Here is a 22,833-nt window from a genome sequence, read left to right on the forward strand (position 1 = left end):
GCCCTTCACAATTTATTTTTGTCCTTGATTTGGCCAAAGTTCCTCTTAAATTAATTTAAGTGTAAGTTAAAGTGTTTCTGGTAAATTCAGCCTGACGTACAAATAAATGCTTTACCTACAGTATAACACTTACAAAATATAGACCCAATATTATGATTATTTCATACCCCAGACTTAAGGAATATTTATTATTTATTTTATTTTATTTATTTTATTTGTCAACTATGTATTAGATAATATATATATAAATATAAACATGAATTGAATACATGAAACAAATACAAATAAAGGGAACATTAGGACAGGGATGGTAGGCACGTTGGTGCTCTAATATTTGATGTTGTCAGTTGCATTTTGTTAATTTTTTATTATCAGTTGTTGAGAAAGTTAATAATGATTTCCCTCATGAAGTTTCTGTCTCTGTGGATAATAATGAAGTGGAAATAACTACTTAATGAGACTTACCTCTGAGCAATGGGTCAGAAGAGAAGACAAGTTTTTGTCAATTAGTATTAGAAAAGGAAATAAATTAAAATACACCAAAAAGAGCCTATTTTGAATGGAGCTCAACATGTCAATGTAGTTTTCTTGGCAATAACACAAAAGTGGTTCACCGCTGTCTTCTTATCCACAGTATTTTTTGACTTCCTTATCTAACCTGCAGCTCAGGTATATCTGATATATTGTGTCCAAAGGCTAATTAAGTCCAGCCTTGCTTAACTTTTTGAAATCAACCAAGGCACACTGACCCTTGTAGGCATTGCTTTTTACACAATCGTCTTCTTCACCATTGCAACCTGTGGAATCCCAGATATATGCTGGATCAGTGCATTCTGAAAAACAGCTTTGCTGTACAGGTAGCCCTCGACTTACAACAGTTCCTTTAGTGACCATTTGAAGTTACGACAGCACTGAAAAAGGTGACTTATGACCATTTTTAACACTTATAACCGTTTCATCATCCCCATGGTCCCCTGATTTACATTTGGATGCTTGACAACTGACTCACATTTATGACGGTTGCAGTGTCCCGGAGTCACATGATCCCCAAAGTCAGTGGGGAATCCAGATTCACTTAACAATCGTGTTACTAGTTTAAGAACTGCAGTGATTCACTTAACAAATGTAGCGAGAAAAATCATAAAATGGGGCAAAAACTCACTTAACAACATGGATTTTTGGCTCAACTGTGATTGTAAGTTAAGGACTACCTGTATTCGATTGAGAAGATATGATGCTGAATTGCAGGAAGTGATTTCTGATTTTCTTCGCCAATTTGTAGTATATGTAATCCGTATGCATTTTTCTTACAGAACAGTCAATTATTAAGATAAAATATAATTATAATATTTTCTTTTTGAATGATTGTTTAGGATTGTAATTAAGTTCAATATAGGATATAATAGGTACATGGAAGAATTAAATATACAGAATATTCAGGTATTCTTCCTCAAATCATTTTTTGGCATCTTTACTGAAGTATTTCATTTGCATTGGTTTCAATTTTCTTTGCCACAGATGACAATTTTTCCTTGCCTTTTGGATCAGAGAGTTTGGAGCAGTTGCTTTATGATCTCGTTAGCTGTTGTAGAAATTATCGGAAGTTATCAGTTGAATTGTTAAATTCAAACAATTGGGCATTGTTCATCTGGGTTTGCTAAGATTATATGATTTTGATCACCAAAATTCATTATAGTTGGCATCCAAACGAACAATAAGTACTTTGGTTTTTGATTGCTAACAAGAAGAGGCTTCAAACTCCTGCTATTATTTTACAAATTCCCATAAAGTTTCATCATCTTGATTCTGCAAGCATTTTGTATCAGTACTTTATTTATTGTAATTTTCCCATAATATTAAGAGAAAATGATGTCTACTTTTTAAAGTTACATTTAAAACTATGGTCACGATGACATGCTTTGTGCTTTGTAAAGTCGGACCAATGTTCTTTTTATTGTTATTGAAAATGCGATAGCTGTTCATGTTGCAGTGAAGCTGTCAACATAATTAATATGTTTCTGATGTCTTTTGTAGCCTTGATAGTTGAAGTTACTTAATTATGAACCATTGGTTTTTATTTTGCATGTATGCTTTTTATTTTTGTTTAAAATGGTGAAGAATTGCAGTAAAAAACACACTGATTGAAAGTTTTATTAGGATATTGATTTGGTTTTCATCATTTCATCACGTGCCAGCAAGAAATGCTATTCTCCCATAAGTGTCTTTGCTCCACAGATGTAACACATAAATTTCCTTTGTGCTGTTAACTGTTGGGAGAGCAGGGGGAAAAATCACTCTTGAGTAAATACTATATTGTAGGGCAGGAATATAAAATCCTTCCTCTCAGATGGCGCTTCCTGGAGGGCTTCTTTTAAAATGATGCACAGTATTTAAATTTATTTTATATTAAATCCTCTAAGATTTTGCTTAGTCTTGATGTTACAATAATATACAGTAAGAGAAAAATAAAAAGAAGTGGGTGGAAATGTCTGTGCGTCTTATACAGTGAATGTTGCTGAAGCCTCACCCACCCCCCAGCTCCCCCCCACTGGCCTCTGCTTCCCAGCAATTTACCTCCTTGCAGCAAACAGTAAACAGCCTGGTCAGCTTTAGCACAGCCTGATTTAGCACAGGCAGCTGATCGACTGTAGGATCAGCCTCCCGGAACACTTCCTCTCAGTTGTTCCAGGCTGCAGGGATTGCCACTGCCTGTTGCTGCCGATCGCTGCTGCCACCTATTGCTGCCTGCACGCACCCCCTTTTTGGCCTCCACACATCCCATTTTTGGCCCGTTCAAGGCAGCAGGGATAGGCGCCAGCGGGGATAGGCGCCAGCGGGGATAGGCGCCAGCGGCAGGTATTTTTGCCGCCTGGAATGGGCCAAAAACGGGACATGCAGAGTCCAAAAACGGGATGCATGGAGACTGAAAGTGGGGTGCACGGAGGCGGCGATAGGCAGCAGCAGCAATGGGCAGTGACAATCCCTGCAGACTGGAACAGCTGATAGGCAGTATTCTGGGGGGGCGATCCAACCGCCAATCAGCTGCTTCTGCTAAATCAGGCTGTGCTGAAGCTGACCAGGCTGTTTATTGTTTGCTGCAAGGAGGTAAACTGCTGGGAGGCAGAGGCAGATTTTTTCCCCTTTTTTTTCCTCCCCAAAAGCTAGGTGCGTCTTATACTTCAGAGCATCTTCTAGTCCGAAAAATACAGTATGTGTCTTATTCTTTTTAGACAAAGAAAGCAAATAATGAAGTCTTTTTAATTGAAGCAAGTGAATGACAAAGATAGATTTTATTATTAAATTTTGGTTTCATTTATTACTTATGGGTTTTTACAATGCATATTTAAAAGGTATTGTAGCAAATGATTTTGGGTGCATAAAATAACATAATGGACAATCTAAACCAGGGGTAGTCAACCTTTTTATTCCTACCACTCACTTTTGTATATCTATTAGTAGTAAAATTTTCTAACCGCCCACTGGTTCCACAGTGATGCTGATTTATAAAGTAGGTTTGGGGGCCAGGCACCGGCTACCAGCTCTGCTTGTCTGTTACAGCTGGGTGGTGTGGGGGGAGATGTGCGAGCTATTCTGGGACAAGGCTCTTTTGTTTGCGGTCGCACTATAGCGCCATTTAGTTTTACTTATGAAACGTGAACTAAAATTATGCACGGGCGATACAAATAGTATATTTTCAGAAATTTAAATTGTCACGGGGAATTTTATGAAAACCTAATGAAAATGTTTTTAAATAATGCTATGAAATTTTTTTTAAAAGTCAATTAAATTAAAAAAAAGGAAAGTGCTTCAGTATCGGACAAAAACCCTACCACCCACCATGAAAGCTGGAATGCCCACTAGTGGGCGGGTGGGACCAGGTTGACTACCACTGATCTAAACCATAAGTAAAATTATCCTCAAGAATTTTGAGGAGTTAGTGATTGCAGGAAGAGATAGCGAGTTTTCAAGAGTATTTTGCCTCTCTCATAATTACTACATCTTTGTTCCTGTATCTTGCTTTCAAAAGCAATTTGACATTAAAATGTGCGCTGAGATAACATTAATTTCCTTTCCCTACCTTTACAAGTCTGAAATAGTCTGAAGGTCATGAATGTTATGTTAAGGTAATATGTTATGTCTATATTAATTTTCAGCAGACGAAAACAAAGAAATATTGAAAGAAGTCCTTTTTGATATTTTTAATTTAATGTTCCCAATCACAGTTCACTTCCCAACCTTCTCGCAACCAATTAAGTAAAAGAAAAGATGCAGAGCAGAGCTTTTGGAATGTTTTCCAACTCCTTAAAATAGCCTTGGGTCAAATGACTAGGAAGGAAGTGGGAGGGGCTTGCTGCCCTAGTCCATTTCATAGGAATCCATTGGGGATTTTTGGGTGGAAGGTTTTTCTCTTCTATCCTTTACCTGATCCAGCTAATTTTCAAACTGAACCTTTCTCTTGTTGGCTCTGACTACCATACCAAATTTGATCCCATTTTCTCTCTTTTTATTTTTTTAGCCGGGGGGGAATTATCCTGCTGGTGGCCAGACAGATGGACCGCAAGAGCCTTGAATGCTTTTGCATAATATGTTTCCAACATTCCATTGAGTTGGATAGCATAACAAGATAAGGGCAGAATGCTGAACATGATTTCAAGATGTTTCCCCCCCAGTCTTTTAATAATAGCATTACTCTGAGTCCCATTCCACTGTGCTTTTGAAGGTTATCCTGTGAGTGGATAAAAGGCCAGAGGCCTGAAATCCTCTGCAAAAATTTTTTCTAAACCATTAAATTGAAAATATTAAAAAGGGTACATCTAAATTCTGCAGGAAAAGTGTAGCCTTTTAGAACTTGAAATAAAGGCTGCTTTGTTTATTCAGATGAAAATTACATTGTCTAGCAATACTTTTCAGCAATTTGCCAAGGCTAAACTGTTTTGTCTTTCTTTTTGTTGATGTTTTTTTCTCTCTCTCTCCACATTGCAGCTTTTAATGAGATCACCATTTTATATATTTTTCTTTAGCTGCCTCTGGCTTTTGACGCTCTTCATATTTTCTGACTTGTAGCCCTAGGGCAGTGATGGCTAACCTTTTTCTTGTCGTGTGCCAAAAGCATGTGCGACAGCATGCGCGACAGCGTACGCATGTGCTGACACCCATAATTCAATGCTGGGCCCCCTGCGCATACACGCATGACACCCACATGCTCCCCATGCACTCCCTGCACATGCGCATGTGACCAGCACCCCGTGCCCCCTGTTTTGGGTCTAGTAGGCTTCCCTGCAGCCTCCTGGACCCAAAAATGGGCCATAGGGGGCACTGTACCCCCATGCCCAATTTTGGGCCTGGTAGGCCTCCCTGCAACCTCCTGGGCCCAAAAACAAGCCACAGGGAGTGCGCCACACCCCTCCGTACCTCCCCGTGCATGCATGAGGGACCCCTTCTGCATGCGGATGCATCTCCTGCATGTGCCCCCACCAGTGCATCCTGAAAATCAGCTGGCCAGCAGGAGGTGCATGCGCATGCGTGGGGAAGCTGAGCTGGCTGATGGCTCACATGCCCAGAGAATGGGCTACGTGTGCCATCTGTGGCATGCGTGTCATAGGTTTGCCATCACGGCCCTAGGGTTTACTTAAAAATCTCTCTGATTAATAGTATTGAATAGCATTTTGAATGTTTTCATTTTTGTTCCTGAATGTTTGTCATTTTTAGGTAGAGATCTTAATGAATGTCATGATGGTTTAATTCTCAATTCCATCACTTAAAATCAAAGAGTTGATTAAAATGAGGACTTATAAATATTTCTGAATAAATATTTACTAAAATCAATGTGATGAATATTTTCTTTGCTACCTGCCAGGCTTCTACCACCAGTGTGATTTTTTTTTAAAAAATGTGATTTTATTCCTATAACAAAACCACATGGATGCTTATCATGTGCAAAGCACATCTTTCATTTTAAGGAGAACATGGGCACTTTTACAAAATTAAAAGGATTGGTAGTTGGTTGGTACTGGTTTAGAAATATGCCCATTGATCTGGAAATCAGATAAAGTAAATAAGGGTATGCCTGGATGCCAGAAATTATAGGCATCCTCAGTAGTTAGATTTCCAATAAATAAATGCTTTCTTCTTATCGCACTCTCCATAGAGTCTTTTGTGAGTAGGCCTATTATATAATTTCAAAATTTCAAATGGTAGTTACTGCTAGTTAAGATACCCTGTAGGCAAAATTCAGATTCTTGGCAAGCTTTGTCTGGATTTTCATTTAAATAGAGGGTTTTCTCTAGGATTTACTATAAAGAACAAATGGCAGTACTGTATGAATAATCCTAATTAACCATTTGTGGTTCCTTATGAGAGTTAAACATGACAACAATTTACTTCATTTGCTTTTTTTAATTATTCAGGGTGGTCCACAGAATGGCAAAACCATATGAATTTAACTGGCAGAAGCCAGTGCCTTCCTTTCTACAGGATGGAGCTATTTTTGACAGATACGAAGAGGTAAGGATCTTCTACAGTATCTGAAAATATGGCTGGAAGTTACATTCTGAGAGCAAATAATAGAAATCTCTTTCTGGTCATTATTGCTTCAGAGAGGAATATCGAACACCACCAGAGATAGGATTAAAAAAAAAGAAAAAAGAGAGGAGTCATTTTGAGCTAAGCCTAACTTAAGCATCCTGGTGGCCATGATAGAAGGAAAAAGAGCCAAATTAGAGCTGTTCTCTTCCTCCTAAGTCCAACTCGCTAGGAAGAATTATAACTAATACCAATCCATATTGTATCTCTCTCTATAAAGATTTTGAATGATTGTTCCCCTTCAGCAAGCAGTTTTGGAAATGATAATAAACATTCCCATTCAACTTGGCGAGTTGTTTTCTGAATACACAGTAATTGAATTCCTACTTTTTTTGGCCATCCTTTTAAAATTCCTCATTGAAAAATGCATAGAAAGAAAAGAATGTCCATAGGCCAATGTGTAATGAAGATCAGAAAGCCCTAGAATCCAGGACAAAAAATTATTTAAAATTTTACGGGTTTAATATCGGGTTTTCTCCCGAATTGACACTTCAATTTTACGGGAGAAAACCGAACAACCAAAGACATATATATATATATAAAACCTCAGAAAACAAATATATATATATATATATATATTTGTTTTCTGAGGTTTTCACGGGTGTTTGTTTGTAGGTCTTTGGTTGTTCGGGTTTTCTCCCGAATTGGACACTTCCAATTTTACGCGGGAGAAAACCCGAACAACCAAAGACCTACAACAAACACCGTGAAAACCTCAGAAAACAAATATATATATATATATATTTGTTTTCTGAGGTTTTCACGGTGTTTGTATGTAGGTCTTTGGTTGTTCGGTTTTCTCCCGAATTGACACTTCAATTTTACGGGAGAAAACCGAATAACCAAAGACATATATATATATATATATATATATATATATATATATATATATATATATATATATATATATATATATATATATATATATATATATATATATATATATATATGTGTGTGTGTAGAGGCAAGGGAGATAATTCAGTGATTTGCGTAAATGTAAAAGGATAAAAAGAGGTCATCTCAAGGAATGTGAGAGGGAACATATTGCACTTCAAAAGATTAAAATGCAGAATGTTTTATTTAACCATGGGATCAGCATTCCTTTTAGTAGTAGATCGTTTGTTTAACTGAATATAACTGTCTGGCATTGTTTGATACTTTAACATGCATAAACGGAATCTCAAGCATTTGGTAGATTAGCTGAACATTCTCTTTAACATGACAAGCAAGTAAAGGGCTGAAATCCCAATAACTCTCTTTGACGATACTTTTACTCCATTTTCTTAGCTCTTGAAATAATAAAAAAAGTACTTTTAAAGATTTAATGTCTGCTAAGATTGTTGCAAATCTCATTCCCAATAATTGTAGCATATAATAAGAAAACGTGAGCAGCTTGCTCAATGATTTTTGCTTAGAAAAATATGTTTTTACTTCCCCCATCCCAAATATAAAAAAATATCTATCTGGTATTAGAAATACGCAGATAATCTTTTTCAACAGGATGCAGTGCTCTAATACATGTGGAAGGAGATTATTTCCATGGCACAAACTTCATATGTAGTTCCTATGCAGGAATCAAGCAGACTGTTGCACTGAATGGTAGACCTGGGTACACTTCCAACAGTTCCATCCAAATTTTACCTTTTGGATGAAGTTTGTGAAATGAGTGGTTTCATCATATCTCACTCAGAAAAATTTTCCAGTTATGGTTTTAAACTAAAAAATGGAATGAAATGTGAGATTTAGAAATCAGTCTCCCAAAAAATTGTTGGAGGAAACCCATGCCTGCTAATCTCCAGTGTAGAATACCCAAGTTCATGAGAAAAGGTGGTGGTGGTGGTGGTGGTGATGACAATTACGTGCCATCAAGTTGTTGTCAACTCTTAACAACTGCATAGACTTTCTTCATGATGAGCTGTCCCTTACTTAGTCCTTCAGCTTTTTTAATACAGAGCACCCATCACCTTTGTAACTGAGTCCATCCACCTTGCTGCTGGTTGCCTCTTCTTCTCTTTCCTTCTCCCTTTCCCAGCATTACAATTTTCTCTAGATTATGGATTCTTGCATAATGTATCTAAAGTAGGATAATTTGAGCTTAGGGAAAAGGTGAGGTATATCCTTAAGTCAATATAGAAATCTACTAGGACCTAAGAATATTCCTTCATAGGTAAAAGCTGTAAACTTAGTAGAGTATTTCAAGATCATACTGTTTAACTCCATTGAGTAACATTTCTACAAAGATCACATTGCTGCTTTGGTTATTCATTCATTTAACATATTTTCTCTCTGAATTTTTAAAAAAGGTGGATAATTTGGATTTTAAATTCTTTCTTGAAGACCTGAGTATTTTGGGTTTCTCTTTCAACAGGAATCTTCAGTTTTTGAGCCAGGCTGCCTCTTTAAAGTTGATGAATTTGGCTTTTTTCTATCATGGAAAAGTGAAGGAAAGGTAAAATTTACAATGATCTCATGATTTTTTATTTTTGCTTCCGCTAACAAGCATAAGGTACAATTCTAGCTGTTCTAGTGAGAGGCACTCTTTCCAAATATTAGGGCCTTAGATTATAATGCTCTAGCCCAGTGATGGCTAACTTTTTCTGGATTGAGTCCCCAAAGCCCGCACGCATGCCTGAACCCCCAAAATGCAATGCATATATGCCTCCTGTGCATGAGCCCTGCCCCCGTGCATGCGCATCCTGCATGCACCCATTGTGCATGTGCGTGCATTCCTACATGGAAACCTGCCCTTATTGACAAACGTGTCCCTAACACGAGGAATGACACCAGACCCACACTCACGAGGTCCACACAGGATGTCACCACCACACATCCACCCAGAAGCAGACCCAAACCCACACTGATCAGGAAGCACGACCAAGGACCAGAAGCCAGACCGCAGCTGCAACATTAGCCATTTCAAACCCTCCAATCCATACATGCAGCAGACTGACACCCACTACGAAGATGTAGCACGACCAGGAAGCCAAACAGCAGCAGTGCAGCTCACCAGCTCAAATCCCCTGCAGCACAGATTAGACTGAGCACAACCAAGCCCCCACCAACACAGGACACACCCCAGCCAATCAGAGCACAGAAAACCCCATCCAATCAGAGCACAGCCAAGCTCCCACCCAATCAGTTCAAACCCCACTAGCAGTTAAAAGGAAGAAACAGCTGCGATCACACATTGCTCCCAGAAGCACGGGTTGAAGCCTGAAGATGACGAATGAGACTTCGTCGAAACGTCGCCAAGACACTTCCAATTTTACATGGGAAAAAACCCGAACAACCAAAGACCTATACATATATATATATATATATATATATATATATATATTCTGAGGTTTTCGCGGGTGTTTGTATGTAGGTCTTTGGTTATTCGGGTTTTCTCCCGAATTGGACACTTCCAATTTTACGCGGGAGAAAACCCGATATATATATATATATATATATATATATATATATATATATATATATATATATATATATATATATATATATATATATATATATATATATATATATATATATATAAAAAAATATAAATATAAATGTGTGTGTGTGTAGAGGCAAGGGAGATAATTCAGTGATTTGCGTAAATGTAAAAGGATAAAAAGAGGTCATCTCAAGGAATGTGAGAGGGAACATATTGCACTTCAAAAGATTAAAATGCAGAATGTTTTATTTAACCATGGGATCAGCATTCCTTTTAGTAGTAGATCGTTTGTTTAACTGAATATAACTGTCTGGCATTGTTTGATACTTTAACATGCATAAACGGAATCTCAAGCATTTGGTAGATTAGCTGAACATTCTCTTTAACATGACAAGCAAGTAAAGGGCTGAAATCCCAATAACCCTCTTTGACGATACTTTTACTCCATTTTCTTAGCTCTTGAAATAATAAAAAAAGTACTTTTAAAGATTTAATGTCTGCTAAGATTGTTGCAAATCTCATTCCCAATAATTGTAGCATATAATAAGAAAACGTGAGCAGCTTGCTCAATGATTTTTGCTTAGAAAAATATGTTTTTACTTCCCCCATCCCAAATATAAAAAAATATCTATCTGGTATTAGAAATACGCAGATAATCTTTTTCAACAGGATGCAGTGCTCTAATACACGTGGAAGGAGATTATTTCCATGGCACAAACTTCATATGTAGTTCCTATGCAGGAATCAAGCAGACTGTTGCACTGAATGGTAGACCTGGGTACACTTCCAACAGTTCCATCCAAATTTTACCTTTTGGATGAAGTTTGTGAAATGAGTGGTTTCATCATATCTCACTCAGAAAAATTTTCCAGTTATGGTTTTAAACTAAAAAATGGAATGAAATGTGAGATTTAGAAATCGGTCTCCCAAAAAATTGTTGGAGGAAACCCATGCCTGCTAATCTCCAGTGTAGAATACCCAAGTTCATGAGAAAAGGTGGTGGTGGTGGTGGTGGTGATGACAATTACGTGCCATCAAGTTGTTGTCAACTCTTAACAACTGCATAGACTTTCTTCGTGATGAGCTGTCCCTTACTTAGTCCTTCAGCTTTTTTAATACAGAGCACCCATCACCTTTGTAACTGAGTCCATCCACCTTGCTGCTGGTTGCCTCTTCTTCTCTTTCCTTCTCCCTTTCCCAGCATTACAATTTTCTCTAGATTATGGATTCTTGCATAATGTATCTAAAGTAGGATAATTTGAGCTTAGGGAAAAGGTGAGGTATATCCTTAAGTCAATATAGAAATCTACTAGGACCTAAGAATATTCCTTCATAGGTAAAAGCTGTAAACTTAGTAGAGTATTTCAAGATCATACTGTTTAACTCCATTGAGTAACATTTCTACAAAGATCACATTGCTGCTTTGGTTATTCATTCATTTAACATATTTTCTCTCTGAATTTTTAAAAAAGGTGGATAATTTGGATTTTAAATTCTTTCTTGAAGACCTGAGTATTTTGGGTTTCTCTTTCAACAGGAATCTTCAGTTTTTGAGCCAGGCTGCCTCTTTAAAGTTGATGAATTTGGCTTTTTTCTATCATGGAAAAGTGAAGGAAAGGTAAAATTTACAATGATCTCATGATTTTTTATTTTTGCTTCCGCTAACAAGCATAAGGTACAATTCTAGATGTTCTAGTGAGAGGCACTCTTTCCAAATATTAGGGCCTTAGATTATAATGCTCTAGCCTAGTGATGGCTAACCTTTTCTGGATTGAGTCCCCAAAGCCCACACGCGTGCCTGAACCCCCAAAATGCAATGCATATACGCCTCCTGTGCATGAGCCCTGCGCCCACGTGTGCGCGTCCTGCATGCACCCATTGTGCATGTGCGTGCATTCCTACATGCACCCCTCCCCTTTGCATGCGTGAGCGGCCCTCACAGTTGCCCCCACTTCCCACGCATGTGTGTGTGGGCCACCCCACACATGCCCCTCCCCCTGCACATGCATGGCAGGAACCCGACGACTGGTTGGCTGGTGGGAGGTGCGCGTGCATGCGCGGCACAGCTGAACTGAGGCGACGACTTGTGTGCCCACAGAGGGGGCGCTGTGTGCTACCTGTGGCACGCATGTCAGAGGTTCCCCATCAGGACTCTAACCTGTAATTTATTGAGACAGCTCCCATAATATCCTGCTACTATTGCATTGCTGTAGCGGGATTATGAGAATTGAAACTGAACAACTAGAGGACACCAGACTAGATAAAGTTCCTAAGCACACTTATTAAAGGTATAATGATGAAGAAATATTCTAAAGATTGTAATATTGGTTTGAAGGGAAGAAAATAATTTTCTGCCAATAATTTAGTTCCATCCATTAATAGTGAAAAGAAAAGAAAAACTTGTTTATGGATAGAAGATGTGTGTTATGTGTGTGGACTTGCAATCCGTGTTCTATATCTTCTAGCCATTCTCTACTTGCCTCAGTTTTGTACCTGTATAGCAACAACTCATTTTTGTTCCCTTTCATCTAATGATTGATCTTGTAATTGTAATTATTGTATCATTGTAATTGATCTTGCCACTTTATAATTGATCTTGCCACATTTTGTATAATTGGATGCAGGAAATTATGAGAGGGATGAATGTGAATAAAGTTGCTGAATTTATCTTCTCTTTGGAGCTCAGTAACACTTTGAAACCTTGGCCAGGTGTTACTGAACTCCACTACCTAGCATCTCTCACCATTAGCTCTGTGGAGTTCTTGGAAGAACCTCTGAAGAGCCGAAAATTCCCCACCTACCTTATCAGGTAGACCAGACAGGAAACACGGCCAAATAAATAAATTCTGCTTTGTTGAAAGCAGAATTAACAGGACCTTATAAGACTGAAAGTACAATTCTTGCACCATCACCTGTATAGCCCGATAACTGGGAGGGTCCCTTATGGGCCTCTAGCTTTGCCCATTATGCAGCTCTTATGCTCCCTCTTATCTGACTGTTCCTTAGGCAACATCCCTTCACCAGGTCTCCCAAAGTCACTCCCACATATAATTACATCAGGAGTGATCACTGTGTTGTGATCACTCCCTCCTCATCAGACCTCATCCACCATGGCCAATTGTTAGCTATGATGGCATTTAGACTCTATTCTAGAGAGTACAGGTTTTCCATGTTTGTTTTTGCTGACATTAATATATACTGCCTGATATTAATTAAGATTGTGTATTTTTGAATGCTTAGCTGCTGGTGTATTTTCTATTTCAAGATACATCACATTGGCTGCTTGGCATTTATGATGTTCCTTTCTTTTCCAGGAAGGGCAAGTTTTAGAATGTTCCCTGATCAACAGTATTCGCTTTGGAGCAGTACCAAAGGTATTTCTGTAGTTTTGTTTTAAAGTATTGTTTTAAACAATTGCTATTGGCTTAAGGCCCAGGAATGGAAACTTTCTTCTGTTTCAAGAACTTCTGAAGTCTTTGCACCCTTAAGGACAATGAATTAGAAACTAACTTTTGGTGAAGATCAGATAATTTAGAAGTGTTTACATACAAAAGATATATTACACCCATACATCTGAGTTTTTTCAGTAGCAAATGTACTGAAATTTTCCCATGTAAATCTGTCGCACTAAGAAGCTCTATCTGATGCTTGCATTGTATCACAAGCATTTAAAAATAAAATCTAGACTTTAAATCAAGGCTTCTTGATTCGGAATACCTTCAGACATTGATGGCTATGGTAAGGATAATAATATTTTAATATACATTTGTTCTTTGGGATTCTGATTCTGATTAAGATGGTACCATCTAAATGGGTTTTCTTGAATGGGATCAATAAACTGGAAGCTTCTACGTCAAAATGACATGATTGTCATTTTGATGTAGAAATTTATCTCTTCCCCTTAGCCCTGGCTTTTGTCTAGTCTGTTGGGGCCATAGGGTAGTGATAAATTTCACAGACTAATACTTTTTCATTCATGCTTCTAACATAATTTCCACTTCTGCAGTGGGAGTATTGGTTTGTTTGGCTGGTGGTAAAAAGACACTGTCTTCTATGAATCTAAATTGTATTCATACATTCATCCAAAGGCAGACAGACACAATATAGTCCAATTTTTATAGTTTTTTGTTGTGCCTTTATTATTTTTAAATAACTCAAGGCAGTAAACCTAATATTCTTTCCTCCTCCTTTTTTCCTTCAATCACAACCACATGAGGTGTTTGGGTTGAGAGAGAGTGACTGGATCAAAGTCACCCAGCCAATTTTCATGCTTAAAGTGTGACTAGAACTCACAGTCTCCTGGTTTCTAGGCCAGCATTTTCACCACTACACCAAACTTAAGAGAATTTAACCTAAATCCTTTAATGATTAGTTGACTGTAGGTAAATGCACCCCATTCCTAAGAAGTCTGTAAGGGGCGTGCATAAGAGCACAAGCATGCCTACCGTTCCTGTCCTATTATTTCCTTTTGTTATATCCAATTTATATAGTTATTACATACTCATACTTACATGTATGCTTATATATTGTATAGTTATTTCATGCTTATGCTTATATATACTGTGTGACAAAATAAATAAATAAAAAATAAAAAGCCAGAAAGCCCAATTACATCTTGAAAAAGCACCTTTGGGACATGCTGTCTGGGGAACTTTTGAGAGTAGCAGCATATCTGGAAGGTGTCAGTTGGGGAACTGTACCCTAAGGTACACTTTTTCTCTCTCTCCAATAACTATGATTGGAGTATTTCACTTGGATAAGGTCACTGCACCCAGAACCCAAGAATTATTGTTACTACTTCACAGGCAGAATGTAAATAAACCACTATCAGTTACCTAACATGAATATGATCTGTGTATACTATTATCACCTGCCTAAGTAGAAAATGAAATACTTCTAAACATGTGCTTGGAATAATGGCAAAAATATAAAGAAGGTAAATAGGAATAAGAAATGCTTATGGGTGGAAATGAGCAATACATTTTTCTTTTCTTTTCTTTTAAATCCATGAGGGTTGTTTTTTTTTTTCAAGCAATTAATTTTGTCCAACAGGATCCAAAAATATTAGCTGCTCTTGAAGCTGTCAGTAAAGCAGAAAATGAACTTGAAGGACGAATAGTTTGTGTCTGTAGTGGCACTGATCTGGTGAACATCAACTTCACATACATGGTAGCAGAAAGCACTGAAGACGCTAAGGTACTGCAGCTAAACATAGCTTTGGTGTTTTGTGGCATTATTGTTCCATGTAAATCCCTACTATTCTTTTAAGAGGTTGGCAACTATTAATCTAAACACAGATCTTTTGACATCAATGGCAAAAAATGAGCTAATCCTTCAGCTGAATTGGTGCGCTGCTTTTCAAATTATCTGGGTGTTTCTTCTGTATGGGAAAAATGTGTGACAATTAGGAAGTGTGTAGATGTGTGATAAGCAATTACACTGCAGTGAGAGATGTAATCTGTAACCCTTCGAACTAGCAGTTATGAGGACTGACTTCAAATTTATACGCAAAATCATAATCTGCACTTTCTTTAAAAAAATTGTTTTTAATGGTAGGAAGGGCTGTACAGTAAGGAAGGATAAACTGTCTGATATTTGATATTTGATTAATGGAAGTAACAAAACAAAATTCAGCCACTAAATTGCAAGTTTATGGTCCTTGAAAATGTGTGCTTGTGTCTATGTCTGTGTGTATTCCGTGCAAACTGCTTATCCATGTTACAGAGGTATTTGCTGAGTGGCAGAGCAATTTTTACAGCTGTTGTTTTCCTTCTTCACTTATGAAAAAAAAGTGGCAATGAAACAGTTCAGAAACATGTCCAGGGTGGATCAGGTGATGCTCTGAATTCATTAGATCCCAAAGCACTTTTCCCAGGCTCTAGTATTAGAAAGAAACACTATGGTTGATCTGCATGAAGTAGAAAGATTATATTCTCAAAAAGATGCTTGTTCAGGGACCATTGAGTAAATGCAGATAATCTGCCAGAAGAAAGAGAAGCTTAATTTAATGTCCATGATAATTTAATAGCATCTTAAATCAAAGAAGCTTTTACAAAACAACGATTAACCTTTAATGCACAGTATTACATTTTCATGTTTAATTCGAATAAGAATATAAGAATATATTGTTATATATCAAGAATTTATTTATAGACTTTAAGGTATAGCAAGTGTTGTTTATTGTAAAGTGCTCCAGTTTTTGTTCTTTTAAAGGACATCTGCATAGCAGTATTGTTTTCTAGTATTCCAGTATTTAAGGGATTGTCACAAAGAAAAGAGGGTCAACCTATTTTCCAAACCACCAGAAGGCAAGACAAGAAACAATGGATGGCAACTAATCAAGGAGAGAACCAACATAGAACTAAGGAGAAACTTCCCAATAGTGAGAACAATTGACCAATGGAACGGCTTGCCTTTGGAAATTGTGGGGCTCCATCACTTGGTGCTTTTAAGAAAAGACTGGACAGCCACCTGTCTGAAATGATATAGGGTCACCTGCTTGAGCAGGGGATTGGGCTAGAAGACCTCCAAGGTCCCATCCAGCTCTATTTTGATTGATCGTTATATGTAAAAATAATATTTTATAACATTAAATGAGAAGCATGAGGTCCTTCAGGTGTTGTTGGATTACAAATTATCCAGTATCAATTTTCCAATAATAAAACAAGTCAGAAACAATATTTCAAGGACTTTAGACAATAATATTTATGCAGACATCTAAGAGTTGCATAGTTCAAGGATTAGCATTGAATATTAAACTTGATTTGAAAAACCTGGCAGTTCCTAATTTCTGCCTGAAGGGTATATTTTCCCAGAGAACAGAGAATAAAGGCAAATGCAGAGATAGAGGCTGTCCTAACAGAAGTTCTTCCAGTAAAGAAAAACCTTGTGTAACCTTGATTTGAAATAGGGTTTTAGGATAGTGAGTTAATGAATTTTGAAGAGTCAGGTACTCCTACATCTTATGAAACAAAGTCTAACTAAATTCTGTGTGGGACAACGGTAGCCAAGCTGAGAATGTGGGTAAAGTAACATTTCACTGCTGTTTCTCTACCTGGTACACAGAGTTTCTGTTTCTGATAGACTCTTCTTACATATTTTTAGCTACATCTGTTCCAGAATATTAGATTGTCCTTTGTAATATCTACTATGCAAACCAGCCCCCTCAATGTTTCCTTGCTTTATGTCTCTCGTTCTGCTCTCCCAGACTTTTCAGAAATCATATTAATTTGAAATTGCATTTTCACATTCATATATTTTTTCCAAATGTGTGATACCACCTTTAACATATTCATCATGTTATATCGAGAAGGCTTTGGACAATCATTCTGCATTGGTGTGAATTATTTGTCAGAGTATATTTCTGTACAGAAAGTGCATAAATTCTCTCTCTCTCTCTCTCTCTCTCTCTCTCTCTGTGTGTGTGTGTGTATGTGTGAGAGAGAGAGAGAGAGAGAGTGAATAACATACTCAGTATATAACATATTCAGCCTATATTTTCATATATATGGAATAGCTATGGAGAAATTTATGCTTGTACATTTTTTTTGAGTTAGATCATTTGTCCTCAAATCCACTGCTGCTGAACAAAGTTTATTTATCACCTGAGTAAATTTTTTTAGGACTAGAGCACAGATAAGATGCCACAACATTTGCTTGGGTCTAGATGATTATTACTCTTCAGTGGTAAACTCTTTTGGGCGTAATAAACTTAATAATAATAGATATAAGATAAACTGAAGACAAGATTTTCAAAACTGAAATCAGAATGCTGTAGATAGGAACTGAGAAGGTGTGAAAAGCTGAAGTGGACAGTCATTTATTCAAAATGGTGTAGGGTCTCCTGCAGTGGTGAAATGCTACGGTTTGCACTGGTTTGAGTGAAAAAAAAAAAAGCTACCGGTTCCTCCAAACCAGTATTTCCAACAGTCAGCTGTGCCACACGATTTAAAATCCCTAGAAAGCAGGATTTCCTCTTTCTAGTGAATCTAAATTGCGTGGCACAGCCGTTCCCCCTCCCCCCTTGCTGTTCTACTTACTTTATGGTATTTATAGGTTATGGCATGAAATGTGTATGGATGGAGAAGTCCAAGCAGAAAGGGTAGATTATATAAAAATGGGATTATAATTAGTACTTTCCTTGCTTACCTTTTTAGCTATTCTATGCATGGGGGACATCAGTTTTTACTTAATTATTAATTTTGGAAAGATGTACTTATAAGATAGCTACATTATTGGTAGATACTAAATCGGTAGATACTAAATTGCAGATTCAGAATTCCCTACTTCTTCATGTGCCATTTCTGTAAGGTCCAGGTCTCCATAATTTCTGTTCTTAAAATCAAGAAAGTTGCAATATTAACTTAGAGAAATATCAACATATTTTTCTTCCCCAATTTCTGGACAATTCTGCAACTCTATTATATTCCGAACCTCTGCTGACACCTGGTGGTGCAACTTTGGAAGAAGTGTTTAAATCTTGCATTTTTAAAACACAAGAGCTACCGTATTTTTCAGAGTATAAGACGCACCTTAGTTTTTGGGGAGGAAAATAAGAAAAAATCTGATTGGCAGGTGGATTGACCTCCAGAATACCCCCAATCAGCTGTTCCCAGAGGTGAATTTTAGCAACAGGTTCTTTGGTTGTGAGCTCTGTGCCTTGCTTTTTTTTGGCTTTTTTTTCCTGCCTCTGAAACTCTGTTTCAGAAAAAACTTTTTTTCTGCCTCTGGAAGCCTCCAAAACAGAACTTCAGGGGGAAAAAAAACACCTCTGAAGCTCTATTTGGGGCTTGCTTTCTGAACCTCTGTTTGGAGCTTTTTTCCTAAGCTCCGTGAAGCTCCATTTGGGGCTTTTTTTCTAAGCTCCATTTCTGATGCTTTTTTCAGCCTCTGACACCTCTGTCTGAGAAGCTGGGCGGGGCTACATTCGGAGTATAAGACGCACCCAGATTTTCACGCTCTTTTTTGGGGGGAAAAGGTACGTCTTATACTCTGAAATTTTTTTTTTTTAATAGAACAGAATTCTTTATTGACCAAGTATGATTGGACACACAAGGAATTTGCTTGGTGCATATGTTCTCTATGTACATAAAAGAAAAAATACATTCATCAAGAATCATAAGGTACAACACTTAATGACAATCATAGTGACTATAGGGAACAAATAAGCAGTCAAATCTTATTAGAAAACAGTCAATATAAATCATAAGGATACCAACAAGTTTACAGTCATACAGGCATAAGTGGGAGGAGATGGGTGATGAGAAGATTAATAGTAATCCAGACTATTAATCAGAGTGATGCAATAGTAATGCAAATAGTTTGACAGTGTTGAGGGAATTATTTGTTTAGCAGAGTGATGGCGTTCGGGGAAAAACTGTTCTTGTGTCTAGTTGTGCAATACTCTATACCGTAGTTTTGAGGGTAGGAGTTGAAACAGTTTATGTCCAGGATGTGAGGGGTCTGTAAATACTTTCACAGCCCTCTTTTTGACTCATGCAGTATATACAGGTCCTCAATGGAAGGCAGGTTGGTAGTAATTGTTTTTTCTGCAGTTCTAATCATTCTCTGAAGTCTGTGTTGTTGGGTTGCAGAACCAAACAAAACTGTTATTTTACTTTTTACTTTATTTTAGTCTTTCATATGCTGCAAAAAACCCAAGCTTTTCGTAATGGGAGATTATTTTGACAATTTTGTGTTTGTACTTCAAATATATGAATTCAGTATCACTATTTAAAGAAGAGAAGTTATCTGTATAAAACAAGCTTTTTTCAATAGGAGAGGGTCAGAGAGAGATAAGCACTACTAATTATTCTAATTTGTGTTACTTGAAGATGTTTCTGTAGTTATATTGATTTTAAATTGATTGATTGGGTGGTCACTATACACACTTCTGGGCACACACTAGCATATTTGTTTTATCTTTTTGTCTTTCAGCAATGGATTGATGGACTCAGGTCAATTATAGGTAACTTCAGAGCCAACAATGTCTGTCCTACGACATGCCTCAAGAAACAGTAAGCTTTTTCCCCCTCACCTCATCATTTATGATTTTGTTCCTTCTACATGTTTCTTGGCATGCATTAAAAAAAAACTTCCTTTCCTTATTTGGCACAACAAGAAATAAATATCTGGATAAGCTGCAGAAGATATTCCCCAACGATACAAACATCCATGAAAAATGTGGTATTAATCTATTCCTCACATTTTTTTCCCCACAAATAAAACATGCTCCCAAAGTCAAACACACATTCAGGAGTTAAGGGAGTTTACTGCTGGGTTTATGATCTGTTGAGAGAGGCAGTTTTAATTATTAGTTTTGCCTGAACTTTTCTTGGTTCAGGAGGGAGAACGGCTGCCCACTTACATACAAATGATCTTATTTCATATGGATCCAGAGCTGAATTATTCTTTTCTTGATGAGATTTCTCAGAGAATATTCCAATATATTAGGAAAATGCAGCTGAGACCAAATACTTTAATGTAATCTTTCTACCTGTTCAGATTACCCTGAAGTATATTGTACACTCCCCACTTTGTAAGCCCTCTTTTCCATTTCTTCAAAAAGAAACCTAAAAGATTTAGCAGCAACAAGTTGGAAAAGATTCTTATAGTCCTCCCCAGTTTCCTTAAATGCTATTTCCCCTCAGAAACTGTTGTTACTCTCCAAACAGTAGAAGGTATTCCTTAATATCTATGGAGATTCTTAGTCATCTGGGTCATGGTTGTCCCAAAGGTGTTTTTTTTCAAAAGGCAATTGGACTTTTCTTTGTTTTTTTTCCCTTGAAGATGTTTCACTTCTCATCCAGAACTGAAGAAGCTTCTTGGATGAGAAATGAAATGTCTTCAAGAAAAAATCAATCACCTTTTGAAAAAAGCACCTTTGGGAGTTCAAGTCCTCAGGATACATAATAGTGTTAAAGAGAGATTTAAAGCAGAAGCATCTGAGAAGAAGGTCCTGGAACCTCTTTACTCACACTTTTAGCCCTCCATTTGTTCTGAAACTACAACTATGTGGAATATCTTTGGCTGATGTAGGAGGAACCCTTGTGGGAATTAGCTGAGCTGCATGTAGTATGTGGTTCCAACATCATCGTCATTTCTATACTCCAAAATGTTAGGCTGAACAACTTGCCACAGAGCATCTCTGCTGTGGATGACAGAGGTTATTGTAGAATATATCTGAAAAACAAGTTATAGAAGTAAGTTGAAGTAAGTGTTGGATACACAGACACACTAACAGCTCCCCTTATATCACCCTTCAACTTCCTGTAGCTTTTAGCACCCTTTCAGTAAAGCTCTCCAGAGTGCAGAAATTCCTGCTTTTCTCCATTCAAGGGACTTCATGCGTATTTCATGCCACCTTTCCATTATTCACATTGCTCATGGAACATGGAAAAGCCAACATATTTGCTCTCTGGAGAGCAAGAATATGTGTAGAGTAATCAGCATTGCCACTTCTCACTCATAATATGTAATACATAGCTATTCAAACAAATGTTATCAAAAGTGCTTCAGTAGTTGCTTTATTTCTTGGATGCTAAAAAACGTTTCAACTGAAGCTTTCCATCCATTAGAGCTGAATTAAATATTTCATGTGTATTAAATTGTGTTCATTCTAGCATGACTGTAAAGGAAGACATTAAAGAAAGTGTGATAACAGTATGATAGTAGTCAGAAGAAATCATTTCCCTCTTTTTCCTAACTTGTATGTTTATTTATGCTGTTAAGATTTTATCTTTATCCAAAAATTTGGAGCATTTTCATTCAGTTAGAACTTTTAGAGCAGTGTCAAGGATTATGCCACCTGCATGTGGCTCTCCACTTTCAATTATTCCTTCAATATCCCAAGGACATGTTACAAATATGAAGCCGTGAAGCTTCTCCCCCTGCCCCCCCACCCCACCCCTGCAAAAAAAGGGGGGGGAAAGGGGGGGGTAGAAACAAGAATGAGATGCCTGTGTGAAGCAAATCATTTCCATTCTCTTTTTTAAAGCTGCCCATCCAACCCTGGAAAAATGACCTGAAATGGCAATAACATTTAGCAGTGAATTTTCAGGCTATGCGGGGAGAGGGGTTTGAAGGGCAGGGTTAGGGGTCAAAATGACAGCAGCTCGATTTAAAAAATAGGTGAAAAATGTCAGTTGTGTTACTTTGTTACATGCATTGGCCTCATGATATCACTGCATGGCCTTCTGTTCCCTCAAGAAGTCTAAGAGACAGAGTGAGCTGTGGCCCATTGCTCAACTCTGTTTTAGAAGCCCAGGATTCAATGTAAAATAGAGTCATAGCTCAGCTGTAACTGACTTACAGTAGTCTGACTTTTTCTGCCCAAGTTTGAGAAAGCTGCATCTCACCTTCTCTGATCAAACTGAGTTTACGTCAAGCCCCCTTTAAGGTTTCTTTACACTGATAGTAGGAAAGAATTGCAGTTAATGTTATGAGTGAGAAGTAGCAAGTAGTCGTTTATAAAATATAAGAACGCATGAAGGTGAACATTTGACTCTGTTCTTACATAACTCCATGTGTAAACTGTATGAACTTTTAAAGCCCCACTTCTATACTTCATAATAAAAAAAATTCCCAGAGATAGCCTTTGGCTTACTCTCCTTCTACAGTTCATTTTATAAACTGAGCTTTTATTGGATTATTTGGAGGGGAAAGTCTAATTGTTTTTTCCCCCTTCTAGCTGGATGAAATTGGCATTTCTGACCAACACTAATGGCAAAATTCCAGTTAGAAGGTAAGTGTATTGTGAGCTTCAAGTGTGGGGTTATGCAGGAATTGCATGGTTGTGAAATTAAAATGAATAACAA

The 22,833-nt window shown here is 37.4% G+C and overlaps 1 protein-coding gene across 11 annotated transcripts in view; it reads left to right on the plus strand.

Moving 5' to 3' along the window:
- The window catches only part of PLCB4 (phospholipase C beta 4), a 199,234-nt gene that overhangs the window by 112,747 nt on the left and 63,654 nt on the right, over positions 1-22,833 (plus strand). For all 11 annotated transcript variants that reach the window (XM_058181410.1, XM_058181322.1, XM_058181351.1 and 8 more), the window contains 6 exons: positions 6,408-6,504; positions 11,556-11,636; positions 13,333-13,392; positions 15,071-15,214; positions 19,955-20,034; positions 22,707-22,760. In XM_058181410.1, coding sequence (XP_058037393.1) covers positions 6,421-6,504; positions 11,556-11,636; positions 13,333-13,392; positions 15,071-15,214; positions 19,955-20,034; positions 22,707-22,760 — 503 coding nt within the window. In that variant the 5' untranslated portion in view covers positions 6,408-6,420. The remainder of the gene's footprint in view (positions 1-6,407; positions 6,505-11,555; positions 11,637-13,332; positions 13,393-15,070; positions 15,215-19,954; positions 20,035-22,706; positions 22,761-22,833) is intronic.

This window comes from Ahaetulla prasina, chromosome 1 (assembly GCF_028640845.1).
Source record: "Ahaetulla prasina isolate Xishuangbanna chromosome 1, ASM2864084v1, whole genome shotgun sequence".
NCBI lineage: Eukaryota > Metazoa > Chordata > Lepidosauria > Squamata > Colubridae > Ahaetulla > Ahaetulla prasina.